Source organism: Oncorhynchus gorbuscha, linkage group LG16 (assembly GCF_021184085.1).
Source record: "Oncorhynchus gorbuscha isolate QuinsamMale2020 ecotype Even-year linkage group LG16, OgorEven_v1.0, whole genome shotgun sequence".
Lineage (NCBI taxonomy): Eukaryota > Metazoa > Chordata > Actinopteri > Salmoniformes > Salmonidae > Oncorhynchus > Oncorhynchus gorbuscha.
Window position 1 is genome coordinate 17,543,235 of NC_060188.1, and position 13,445 is coordinate 17,556,679.

At 43.3% G+C, this 13,445-nt stretch overlaps 1 protein-coding gene across 5 annotated transcripts in view; it reads right to left on the reverse strand.

Moving 5' to 3' along the window:
- LOC123998812 (microtubule-associated serine/threonine-protein kinase 1-like) overlaps positions 1–13,445 on the reverse strand; it is a 78,184-nt gene that overhangs the window by 45,272 nt on the left and 19,467 nt on the right. The window contains exons 1-2 of one of the 5 annotated variants that reach the window (XM_046303984.1): positions 694–901; positions 57–83 (exon numbers count right to left, since the gene is read on the reverse strand). The exons of 3 other annotated variants lie outside the window; for them this stretch is intronic. In XM_046303984.1, the coding sequence (XP_046159940.1) occupies positions 57–83; positions 694–695 (29 nt within the window). In that variant the 5' untranslated portion in view covers positions 696–901. Of the gene's footprint in view, positions 1–56; positions 84–693; positions 902–13,445 lie in introns of those variants that run through there. One more of the 5 variants, XM_046303986.1, reaches the window with a different exon arrangement.

Genomic DNA, 13,445 nt, shown 5'->3' on the forward strand with positions numbered 1-13,445 from the left:
AGTAGTGTTTCAATCGGTGACGTCACTCACTCTGAGACCTTGAAGTAGTTGTTTACCTGGTTGTCGATGTGTTCAGAGGGTCCCTGGCTCAAGTCCAGGTTGGGACGAGGAGAGGGACGGCAGTAACACTGTTACACAGGTGTAAGGTAAACATGACCCAGTTCTTTCAAAGTGCTGTACACACACACACACACACACACACACACACACACACACACACACACACACACACACACACACACACACACACACACACACACACACACACACACACACACACACACACACACACACACTATAATGGAAACATAGCGAACACACACATTCACAAAAAAACACAGGCCCTTCTGCTTGAACAAAATGCATGACAAATAGGAGCCCTCGTCACCTTATTTATGCTTATCCTCTGCAGAGGGAACAGACCTCATTAAAACCTCCTATGGCTGCGATCCCCGTACAGGGATCAACATCAGGGGACATTTCAGAGTGACAACTAAAAATACAACGTCGTAACATTAAATATGCTTGAAAACGCAAGAGTCTTACACCCTTCAAAAGATTAGAATCTTGGTAATCAAACTACGTTTTCCGATTTAAAACAGCTATTACAGAGAAGAGCGATCAACAACAAAAAACATTTTCTGCCATGACAATTTTTACACATTCACATCTGAAGGTAAAATTATGACTTACATTCTGATATCTTGTTCTTATTTCTCTTCCTGAGGGTCCCAGTGATCAAATGAAGTGCCGTTTTCTTTGATAAAATCCCTTTTTATAGCCTAAATCGAAATATTTTGTAAACCGTTTGTGCCACGAATTCCATCTCTATCAACTTTTTACAGAGCATTCAACGTAATTACACACAGTAAACAATCCTTTATCTAGTCATGGTTGGTTTCAGTGCAATCCTCTGGATGTTTGCAACACAGCCAAACGTGATTGCTTTTTTTTGCAGGGAGTATTGACCGAAGTTAACTGATTTGAAGACAACGAGCAATGACTTCATTGCGCACCAGTAATTTTAGCGAAGCTTTGTTGATTGACTGTATTTCTGCCCAATGACCACTGATCTTCTTGAAATCTAGCAGGGTAGATAGCCAATGAGCTAAGGTAAACGCCAGTATGTGATGGTTATGGGTTGGACCACCATTCCCTGTTTGTAAACACACGCGTAACGAACTCCATTCTCGCCTTGACCATCAGAGTAGTTGCAGTGACGCTTGCTACCCACAGCAGTATTTTGGAAAGTAGTATTTTGGAAAGTGTTTTTTCAATGATTTCATTGAAGACATCATGGCGAATAAATCAGGAAAAGCGAAGTCCAAGTATACAGATTTGCACCAGATTATGGAAGAGATTGATCGGGAAAGTGAGACTGATTTTTTGTTTGAGGAATCGTTGAGGGTTATGATTCAAACAGGAGCTGAGGAGCTGTTTCTGCAAGGACAGGACGTACTTCTGGACGGGTAAGTGCTAATGCTGTTTTATGAAATATAAATATACAGTATATATGTATTTTTTTGTGCAATTTGCAATGAAATGTGTCATGAAATGTGTAAAGTACACATTGGCTATAGTGTGTGTGTATGTATGTGTACGGCCCATAACCTGTGTGTGTGTGTGTGTGTGTGTGTGTGTGTGTGTGTGTGTGTGTGTGTGTGTGTGTGTGTGTGTGTGTGTGTGTGTGTGTGTGTTGTTTGTTGGTTTGTTTGGGTGTGTGTGTGTGTGTCTGTTGGTTTGTTTGGGTGTGTGTGTGTGTGTGTGTGTTTGTTGGTTTGTTTGGGTGTGTGTGTATATATGTATGTGTGTTTATATATATATAAACACACATACATATATATATATTTATATTCTATATATATTCCATGTCAGATATATATATTTTAAATTTGTTATTCAAATGGAATGGAGTAGGACAGCAAACACACACATGGCCACTGCGCCTGCTACTCCTCTCCATTTCCATATGAAATAGCCATTGGGTGCTGTTCGGGGGAGGGCAGGCCCACAACAATGGCCAGAGTTGAATGGAACAGCACTTCACCTTAGTGAATGTTCCCTCTGCTCTATACAATACATATCTGTTTATTTTATGTAATGATAAAAGGCTCATACAATATAAATATTTTTTAAATGTTTTCTTTCACAGTGATAGCGACTCCGACAGGGAGCCCCCGGTGCCAAGCTGCCTTCTCTACCTCTGCCCCCTCTACTCCTGCCTCCAGTGGTGTTCATATGCCACAGTTCATTACTGCAGGCATGACAGTGCCTCAGGGCCAAAAGGGCACAGCATGGAGGCGTCGTTGTGTTCTGTGTCACATGACCTGCACCACTTGTTCAGTTTGCCTCTGCTGTACATTGGAAAGAGACTGCTATGGGACAAGGCACAGGCAGCAAAATATTGTGTAGAGGACTTCCAAAGGGTCTCCTGTATACATTTTTTTACAAAATCTAATATTTTTTAAAACATTTTTAGATATTTTTTGTGTGTTAGAGAATTGCTTTTTGATATGTTGTACAGTATATAGTTATTTGCACTGTTGTATATAGTTATATGTAATTTCACCAATTCGGCCACTCGGGTACATTTGGGTGACTTGTGTGGGACACCTGGGTTACTTCATGCTAAAGGTCATGTAGCTCACCCATTCCTGAAGTTATCAGTCGGAAACTTTGCACACCTACAGTTGCCATCTTGTGTTATCCATCAAAATTATCTCCAACATCCTATCTGACTGTGTGGCTATTCTAGTACATGTGAAAGATGATGCTACAACAATAAAAAACAGAAAACGTATGCTCTTTCTTTCTCTTTTCTTCCACCAGATCGACTGTGTTATATTCTCCTACATTCAATTAACATTTCCACAAACTTCAGAATGTTTCCATTCAAATGATACCAAGAATATGCATATCCTTGCCTCTGGGGCTGAGCTACAGGCAGTTAGATTAGGGTATGTCTTCAGGCGGAAATTGAGAACAAGGGATGCAGCCATACCAAACCATGTCTCCCTCCATGCTAACAAACAGGCAGGTGCAATATTGTATTTATATGGATGAGATGACAAATTTGAAATTGACTATATTCTGAAGGACAAAAAGAATGCAAGAAAGTGTAATAGAGAAAGAAAGAGAGACACACAGAGCTGCGATGGAGGGAGGAAAAGAGAGAGAGAGAGAGAGAGAGAGAGAGAGCAAGAAAGAGAGAAGCTGAGGTTGAGTTGAGATACAGCAGGTGTTTACATCTGGCACTGGAGAGATGGATAGAGGAGGGGGGGAAAGAGATGGGTGGAGAAGAGCTGAGACTGGTAGAGAAAAGGAGGGGAAAGATGGATAGAGGGTAGCGTGAGCGATGGGTGGAGAAGGAGAGATATTAGTTGAGGAAAGGAGGGAAGAGATATTTAGGTAGAATAGGAGACTACTGGGTACAGGAGAGGTGGGAAGGAGGTAGAGGAGAGAGTTAATGGAGAGGAGAGAGCACAGAGCGGTGGGCTCAGATCACATGTTGGCTTGTTGCTACGCAATGTGCATCAGGAGAGACACAGATAAGAGTTGAGAGAGGGTGACCAGTGAGACGAGGAGAGGAGACAGAGGAGAGAGACACCCGACTCCGTAGTTATTCAATTTCACAGACCATGTGAGATGAAAATAAAATGACAAAGGAGAAGCAATAATGTGAAAGAGAGAAAGAACAAAATATAGTGAATGTATGATGTGGGTGCATCAAGATGTTTTTTTTAAATGGTGTAAACCATTTCTACAATAGTACCAAAGATTTTTGTAACTCACCCAAGATAGACCACAGTCTGTCGTTTCCATTGTAAGCAAATTAAGCATAGTGGGCAGAACAAGCATGGAGGTGGGCAGAGCCAAGCACGAGCTAGCGAAATTATATTGGCGTGGCCGAGCACGTATTAGCATATTCCCGTTCGGGAACACCTACTCTGCGAAGTGTGTGTGTGCAATAACTAAATTCACCCCTGCAACCCTTCTAAGGGACTGTACGTTTTTTATAATGAGGGATACCTGAAGAAAATCAGACCACTCTGAAATGAAAATGGATGGCCCTCCCTTCAGTAAAATATATTTTTGCCCGACCCTACCCGAAGTTTTGAAAATAATCAAGTGACCCTCCCCTAGACCCAAAATAATAGTGGATAGAAGAGGACATGCCTACCATTTACCCGCACTCCTAGCATAGACCAGAGCCTTTAGATATGCAGTTTTAGAAACTGTCCTTCATTTTGTAAGCATTAGCCTACATGGCAAAGTAGCCAGAAGGTTGTTGATTCACATTACACCGCGGACAAGGGTAGCTGTGAAAAGATCTCCATTATAATTAAAACACTGCATGAATGTATCATCTTATTTGTGGTCTGAGAAAAAAATAGCCTTTTATAAAAGCATTTCATGCAATTCTACATTATTTTACATGACTGGAAACAAGCAGAATCTTTTAATAGCACAACAGCGCATGACAAGTAATGAGCGCATGCTGCAGCACCGGAGAGGTTGTGATTTCTAAACAGGCTAATGTTTAAAAAAGAGGATGGTCTAAGTTTGGAACAGTGCTGAAGTTGTCTATCAACTGTAAAAATTGAGCAACAACAGAACCAGTTACAACTGATGTTTCTAAAAGTACATTCAAAGGCTCTGTAGAATGACTGTATATCCTAATAAGGCATTTTTCATTTCATTATTATTTCAATCTAAATAAAATTTAAAAAATTAACTGCAGAGGAGTATTTCTGCCTATAATAATCCCCTTTTGTGGGAAAAAAACTAATTCTGATTGGCTGGGCCTGGCTCCCACCTGGCCCCTGTCCAGTCACGTGAAATCCACAGTGGTGTAAAGTACTTAAGTAAAATATACTTGCTATACTATACCTGGCTATCAGCAGAGCCTTGTCTGGCAGCGAAACAGTTAAATATAAACGTTTTTTTGGGGGGGGTATCTGTACTTTACTTTACTATTTATATTTTTGACAACTTTCACTTTTACTTCACAACATTCCTAAAGAAAGTAATGTACTTTTTATTCCATACATTTTCCCTGAAACCCAAAAGTAGTCGTTTTGGATTCTTATCAGGACAGGGAAAAGGTCCATTCATGCACTTATTAAGAGAACATCCCTGGTCATCCCTAGTCCCTCTGATCTGGTGGACTCACTAAACACACATGCTTTGTTTGTAAATTATGTCCTAGAGTTGGTGTGTGCCCCTGGCTATCCGTAAAATAAAATAAAAAACAAGAAAATGGTGCTGTCTGGTTTGCTTAATATAAGGAATGTAAAATGATTTATACTTTTACTTTTGATACTTATTTTAGTATATTTTAGCAATTACATTTCCTTTTGATACCTAAGTAAATTTAAAACCAAATACTTTTATACTTTTATTCAACTAGTATTTTACTGACTTTCACTTTTATTTGAGTCATTTGTTATTAAGGTATCTTTACTTTGACTCAAGTATGACAATTGGGTACTTTTTCCACCACTGGTATGTTGTTTAATAGCTTGTTGAAATGTTGATCGTCAATTAGTGACAGAATCACACATTACTTCCTAAGAAAAGTACATGTTTTGTCTCCTCGGCTATAGAATGTTGTAGTGCAGCCTCTGAATGGCATAGAAACAAACCAAAGATATCCCTTCATCATCGGAGTCACGTCTTTCCCCTGCATTTTATAGCTTGCTTCTAGCATAAAGCTCTGCAGACTTGCTTAAACAAATGTGGTTTCTACTGGTAATTTAGACGTACAAACTATGACATAAGGGGACGATGAGCGGATAAGAGGCCATCCGTAATTTCGATTAAGACATTAATGAGCGAGCTAGGATGGACGTAGTCAATATAACTATTTGTTCAGCACTTCTGAAATGTACAGCAACAGAATTCAGAACATGAGCCATTCTTACAGTATTCTCCCTGTACTCCATGTCCTGGACATGGGAGGAGATCCTGGCTGGAAAGGATCGCCTTCCATGGGATCAGACAGAGGCAGCGAGGGAGGAACAACGACGACACCGGGGTTCGCAGCCACGACGGAAGCCAAAGAGGCAGCCTCAAAAAAAAAATTGGGGGGACACACGGGGTGGTTGGCGGAGCCAGGTTTTGAACCAGAGCCAACTCCCCGTATTCACCATGGGGAGCGTGTGACCGGTCAGGCACCATGTTTTGCGGTGATATGCACTGTGTCTCCAGTGCGCATTCACAGCCCGGTGCGTTCTGTGCCAACTCCTCGCACTTGTCGTGCTAAAGTGGATATCTGTCCAGGACGGGTTGTGCCAGCTCGGCGCGCCTGGACTCCAGTGTGCCTCCTCGGTCCAGGATATCCTGCGCCGGCTCTACGCGCTGTAGCCATGTTTTGAACCAGAGCCAACTCCCCGTATTCACCATGGGGAGCGTGTGACCAGTCAGGCACCATGTTTTGCGGTGATACGCACTGTGTCTCCAGTGCGCCTTCACAGTCCAGTGCGTCCTGTGCCAGCTTCCCACACTTGCCGTGCGAAGGTGGTCATTTGTCCAGGACGCGTTGTGGCAGCTCTACGCTTCAGAGCTCCAGTGCGCCTCCTCAGGCCAGTACGTCCTGTGCCTCCTCCCCGCACTCGCCCTGAGGTGCATGTCACCAGCCCGGTGCCGCCTGTACAGGTCCCACGAATCAGGCCTCCAGTGCGCCTCCACAGTCCAAGTACGTCCTGTGCCTTCTCCCCGCACTCGCCCTGAGGTGCGTGTCACCAGCTCGGTGCCACCTGTACCAGCCCCACGCCTCAGGCCTCCAGTGCGCCTCCACAGTCCAGTACGTCCTGTGCCTTCTCCCCGCACTCGCCCTGAGGTGCGTGTCACCAGCCCGGTGCCACCTGTACCGGCCACACGCATCAGGCCTCCAGTGCGCCTCCACAGTCCAGAGCTTCCGGCGACAGTTCCCAGTCCAGAGCATCCGGTGACAGTTCCCAGTCCAGAGCTTCCGGCGACAGTTCCCAGTCCAGAACTTCCGGCGACAGTTCCGCAGTCCGGAACATCCGGCGAAGGTCCCCAGTCCAGAGCCTCCAGCGACGGTCGGCAGTCCGGAGCCTCCGGCGACGGTCGGCAGTCTGGAGCCAACTGCGAGGGTTCCCAGTCCAGAGCCTCCCGCGACGATCCACGGTCCGGAGTCCCCGGCGACGATCTACGGTCCGGTTCCTCCGATGACGTATCCACGAGCGGAGTGGGTACTTCGCCCCGCACCGGTGCCGCCCCCGACAGTAGATGCCCACCCGGACCCCCCTATTGAGTCAGGTTTTGCGACCGGAGTTCACACCTTTGGGGGGGAGGGGGTACTGTCATGCCCTGACCATAGATAGCTTTTTATTCTCTATGTTGGTTAGGTCAGGGTGTGATGAAGGGTGGGTTATCTAGGTGAATTATACATCTAGGTTGGCCTGGTATGGTTCCCAATCAAATGCACCTGTTTATCGTTGTCTCTGATCGGAGCTCCTATTTAGGTATCCATTTCCCCATTGTGCTTTGTGGGATCTTGTCTATGTAGATTTGCCTGCGAGCAATACCTGAGCTTTACATTTCGTTTTGCGTTTTCTTGTTTTCCTTGAGTTTCACTACCTAATAAAGAGGATGGAACCATACCAAGCTGCATCTTGGTCCACTCATTATAACTATCGTGACAGAACTCACCATGTTGTGCTATGCTCACTTGAACAGAAGGGTGGCGAGGAGGTCCTTTGTGGGCAAATTTTTTCATCAAACTTTGTCATCAAAGTCTGGCATTCTCTGGATTTATGGTGCTTTCAAGACAACTGAAAACTCAAAGAAAAAAAAACAAAGTCGATTCATGATGTTAGTGATCTTCAGGTTGGAGCTCTAGAAAGAGGTTCAAGTTCCAGACTTGGAATTCCAAGTTGGATGACTATTCAAAACGTATTTTCCCAGTTCATTTTTTTCCAAGTTCCCAGTTGTCTTGAACGCACTGAAGTCTGAGATTTCACAGTTCCGAGTTTCCAGTTGTTTTGAACAAGGCAGAAGTGTCACGATCGTCATCAGGGTGGAAATGACCGGATCAAGGTGCAGCATGGTGAGCATGGTACATTTATTTGTATTACTAAATGTCACCAACAAAACAAAGAATAAGGACACGAACGTGAAGCTTACTTCAGCTATACAGGCCACAAACAAAGACAACTACCCACAGCTAAGGTGGCAAAACAGGCTGCCTAAGTATGATTCTGTCATGACGTTGGCCTGGGGGTAGGTTTATGACAGTCATAAATACCTCTTCTCCTCTTTTTCCTCTCTCTACCCTACTGATGTTACATTTGCAAAACCCTTGATTAACATAGAGATTCTGGGAACATCAGAAGGTGGGGAAAATTAACTATATTCTGGTCATCCGACCAATTGAACATATGCGGTGGTACTTAATGAATATGATGTCAGTTTGGTTGTCATCTGAGACATTCTCATCAATGATAAGATGACATAAACTCTACAGTGGAAAGTCTGTACATTGTAGTTATCAGATTCACATGGAATTGTTGTTCAATTTAAATGTTTGAATATAAAATTATTGGTGAAGAGATTAAATATAATTTTAGCTTCCAAATGAGAGATTTGGGTTTTCATAAGGTTAGGGCTCTGCTCAATCAGTGACCCGCCCCTGTGAAGGGACATGGGTTATAAACCTTTCAAACACGCCCTCCTCTCCCTTCCTGTATAAAGCCTTCAAGACAATATAACCTCCGGTTCCAAATACGTGAGGTCTGCAGCCTCTGCGTTAAAAGGACTAACATGTCAACTACAGAACTAAGCCAACTTCAGCATGAGCTTTGGTTGCGAATGGTATGAACTTTGAACTCTTATTCATTACAGAAGTGATATCTCCTAGCCGTTGAGTTAGCAACAGCAGCTGCAAACGCAGGCTAGGAAAGAACAGACAGAGTATCCCGTCTATCACACAACAACGTTACTACAACATATCCAATTGAACACCAGAGACATTCTTCAAAGGACTCAGTTTGGCAACACGGCCTTCCATCTACCACCAACCTAACGAAGCACAGGTCAGAGTAAATATTTATTGCATTTTCCTTTTCCAAATGGGTGGTAATTTAGAATGCATAAGATACTGTATTTACGATAGCATAGCTTCGCCCTTTGTTCCTCAGTCTTCCCGCTCTTTCATTCAAACCCAGCCCCTTTTCTTTTGTGTAACAAGCTTTCATATCTGTTCCACCCGCTAGGGACGTTTTCCTTTATGACGTAATTTGTAATCAAGGTATGATTCATTCTTTGTATATGTAATTCTGTGTGATTAGTTAGGTATTTAGTAAATAAATAATTAAACCCAATTTTGTATTGCTGATTCAACTTGTTAGCCAGGGTTCGTGAAGATAACCAATAATTTACAACCTTCAGATGAGACTGAATTAAGGTGACGATGAATATTGACTGCTGTTGATGTAAAATATTACTCGGTCTTTAAGAGTTTATTCGGAAGATAACAGCTCTATAGATATTATTTTGTAGTGCCCCGACTCTCTAGTTAATTACATTCATATGATTAGCTCAATCAGGTAATATTCATTACAGAGAAAGGATTTTATAGAATAGCATGTCATATCACTTACTCCGGCATAGCCAAAGACACGACTATTCCCAATCAGAGACAACGATAGACAGCTGTCCCTGATTGAGAACCGTACCCAGCCAAAACATAGAAACAGAACACATAGAAATAAAGAAACTAGAATTCCCACCCTCGTCACACCCTGGCCTAACCAAAATAGAGAATAAAAGCCTCTCTATGACCAGGGTGTGACAAGAAGTGAATTGACAGCATGACCAATGTATTCAACCTTTTCTGGCCCATCGTGTTAAATGTTTATCCTTATAATCTTGGAAAAGAGACGCTTAAACCGAAACCACACACTGTCACGCCGTGACCTTAGAGAGTCGTTTTATTTCTCTATTTGGTGAGGTCAGGGTGTGATTTGGGGTGGGCATTCTATGTTGTCTATTTCTTTGTTTTTGGCCGAGTATGGTTCCCAACCAGTCTATCATTGTCTCTGATTGGGAATCATACTTAGGCAGCCCTTTCCCTCTTTCTGTTGTGGGATCTTGTTTTTGTTATTTGCTGGTTTAGCGCTACAATACTTTACGTGTCATTTATTCTTTATTCCTTCTTTATTTAATAAATTCAAAATGTACACCTACCACGCAGGACCTTGGTCTCATTCCGACGATAGCCGTAACACACACCCACTCCACTGAATTTATTCATCAAAACCCAGACCTTTCTGTGCCACTGTAAGCACTGAGCTAATCATTTTCGGCAGTGAAAATAATAAACATATATCTGGCTCATCCCCGAATCTATTGCAATAGGTTTGGGTATTTTTTTATTGAACAAGGCAAGTCAGTTAAGAACAATAATCTTTACTCTTATTTACAATGACGGCCAACCCCAGCCAAACCCTCCCTAACCCGGATGATGCTGGGTCAATTGTGCACCGCCCTATGGGACTCCCAATCACGCCCAATTGTGATACAGCCCAGGATCGAACCCGGGTCTGTAGTGACGCCTCTAGCATCGCAGTGCCTTTGATTACAAATTACATGACCCTCCTCTGGACAAAATAGAAAAATACTAAACCCTCCCCCTGACTGAAATTATAAAAGCATGACCCTCCCCCATTTTCCGCCAGGTAACAATTGTGTACATTTCGACCACTCCCTAAACAATTCAATTTTTTCTAAACTTTGGCAAAGGGTAAAGTCTACAAAACTTAGTCCAGATTTCATCTATGAGAAAATGTGCATAATGTCAGCCAAAACCCATCTTGTTACATCTTCTCCCACTGCCGGCCAGTAGGCTTCCTCTCATCACCATATTTGGTGGTGAGTGGAAATTCCAACCGTATGCTTCAGATTTATACATCTGGTGAAACATCTGTTATATCTGTGATAGTACTGTATAGGCTACACTATGTGACCACATTCGATGACATACCAATCAAAGAAAACCAGGGTAGAGAGAAGAATATTACATTGAAAAAGAGAGTGCCTTGTCTTGTCCTCTATCCTGACACTCAACAGCTATACCCATCTAGAGCCATCAAGAATATTCTCAGTCAATCCAAAATCACACATTCCTTCCATCTCCCAGCATCCTCTCCTCCTGACCTCCATGGGCTGAGACAAAGTCGCCAGCATCAGCACATCACAGCAACCCAATCTGGAGAGACACCCGAGGAGAGGCGATGCCATCCCAGCCTGGAAAACTGTCTACACGACTACTGAAATACTGCTACTGAAATGGATATACGGAGCTGAGAGTTCCTAAAAACACACAAAGATAAAGGTGCGAAAATGGACAGTATATTTTATATATGAGGGGACTTTGTCCCAGCCTACTGTATGTCTACACTTTATATACAGATGATGGATGTGGCATTATTATCCCTGAGAGTTTAAACACTGACGGATGTTGAAATGGACATGCCAGCCCTCAAGCAGAGCTCTGGCTAACACAGCCTTGTCACATCTCCACTGGACCACATAAGGATGCTGTGTGTTAAATGTCAAATTGTGTGGCCTAATTTCATTACCACCACCAGAGAAGTCAAACAGAGCCTAGTCACCTTCTACTGACCCTCTTACAGCTGAGACACAAGTTGAGACACAAGTTCCAGATCCTCATACAAGATGCCCTGGGGCATAGATCTAGGATCAGCTCACCTTCCCCAGATCCTCATACAAGATGCCCTGGGGCATAGATCTAGGATCAGCTCACCTTCCCCAGATCCTCATACAAGATGCCCTGGGGCATAGATCTAGGATCAGCTCACCTTCCCCAGATCCTCATACAAGATGCCCTGGGGCATAGATCTAGGATCAGCTCACCTTCCCCAGATCCTCATACAAGATGCCCTGGGGCATAGATCTAGGATCAGCTCACCTTCCCCACATCCTCATACAAGATGCCCTGGGGCATAGATCTAGGATCAGCTCACCTTCCCCACATCCTCATACAAGATGCCCTGGGGCATAGATCTAGGATCAGTTCACCTTCCCCAGATCCTCATACAAGATGCCCTGGGGCATAGATCTAGGATCAGCTCACCTTCCCCAGATCCTCATACAAGATGCCCTGGGGCATAGATCTAGGATCAGCTCACCTTCCCCAGATCCTCATACAAGATGCCCTGGGGCATAGATCTAGGATCAGCTCACCTTCCCCAGATCCTCATACAAGATGCCCTGGGGCATAGATCTAGGATCAGCTCACCTTCCCCAGATCCTCATACAAGATGCCCTGGGGCATATATCTAGGATCAGCTCACCTTTCCCAGATCCTCATACAAGATGCCCTGGGGCATAGATCTAGGATCAGCTCACCTTCCCCAGAACCTCATACAAGATGCCCTGGGACATAGATCTAGGATCAGCTCACCTTCCCCAAATCCTTATAACTGTTCAAAACAAAAACAAACTTTTTAAGTAAGAAGTAGGCATTGGTCTGAAGCCGAAAAAGAAAGGATATTCATGGACACTACAATTCCTACTCCACCCATGCTCTACCAAGGCTTTTCAGCACACAGCTTTGACCTAATACAATAGCTACATTGGTCTGTTGTACTTCAAACAATGTGTATGCAGGTTGCTTAGAATTTAAACCTTATCAAACACCCACAGCAACTCAATATTAGGAAGTTTTTGTTTATATATATATTTTATTTATTTATCCTTTATTTAACTAGGCAAGTCAGTTTAGACCAAACTCTTATTTACAATTACGGCCTACACCAGCCAAACCAGGACGACACTGGGCCAATTGTGCCATCACCCTATGGGACTCCCAATCACAGCTGGTTGAGATACAGCCTGGATTCAAACCAGGATGTCTGTAGTGATGCCTCCATCACTGAGATGCAGTGCATTAGACCGCTGAACCAATCTGGAGCCCATTCTAAACTTTGGTGTCCTTAATGTGTCCATTTGTACACTCAGTGTATGTAGACATAATAGTTTTTGCACCATAACACAGCAATACAAGTAAAGTAAAAATACACAGTAATGACAAATGGCAACAGAAATAATGTAGTTATTAGTATTCATTTAATATTAACAGCTGATTTTCCAGAGGGAAGTGAAAAATACATTTAATCCAATATGGAGTAAACTGGAAAAATAACCCTGATCTTATTTAACAAGACAATCTATCATGCTACTGGAAAATATACAAATAATCAACATATAGCCTACCAATGAACTATTCACATACAGTCTTGACTGTCACATTAGGTGGCTCGGAGAGCAAGGCACAAAGTGCAAGAAGTGACACAAACTGCTCTGTGTTCTGCGCCAGCTCCCCCTGACATCCTACGTCTCCCCCTGACATCCTACTTCTCCCCCTGACATCCTACTTCTCCCCCTGACATCCTACT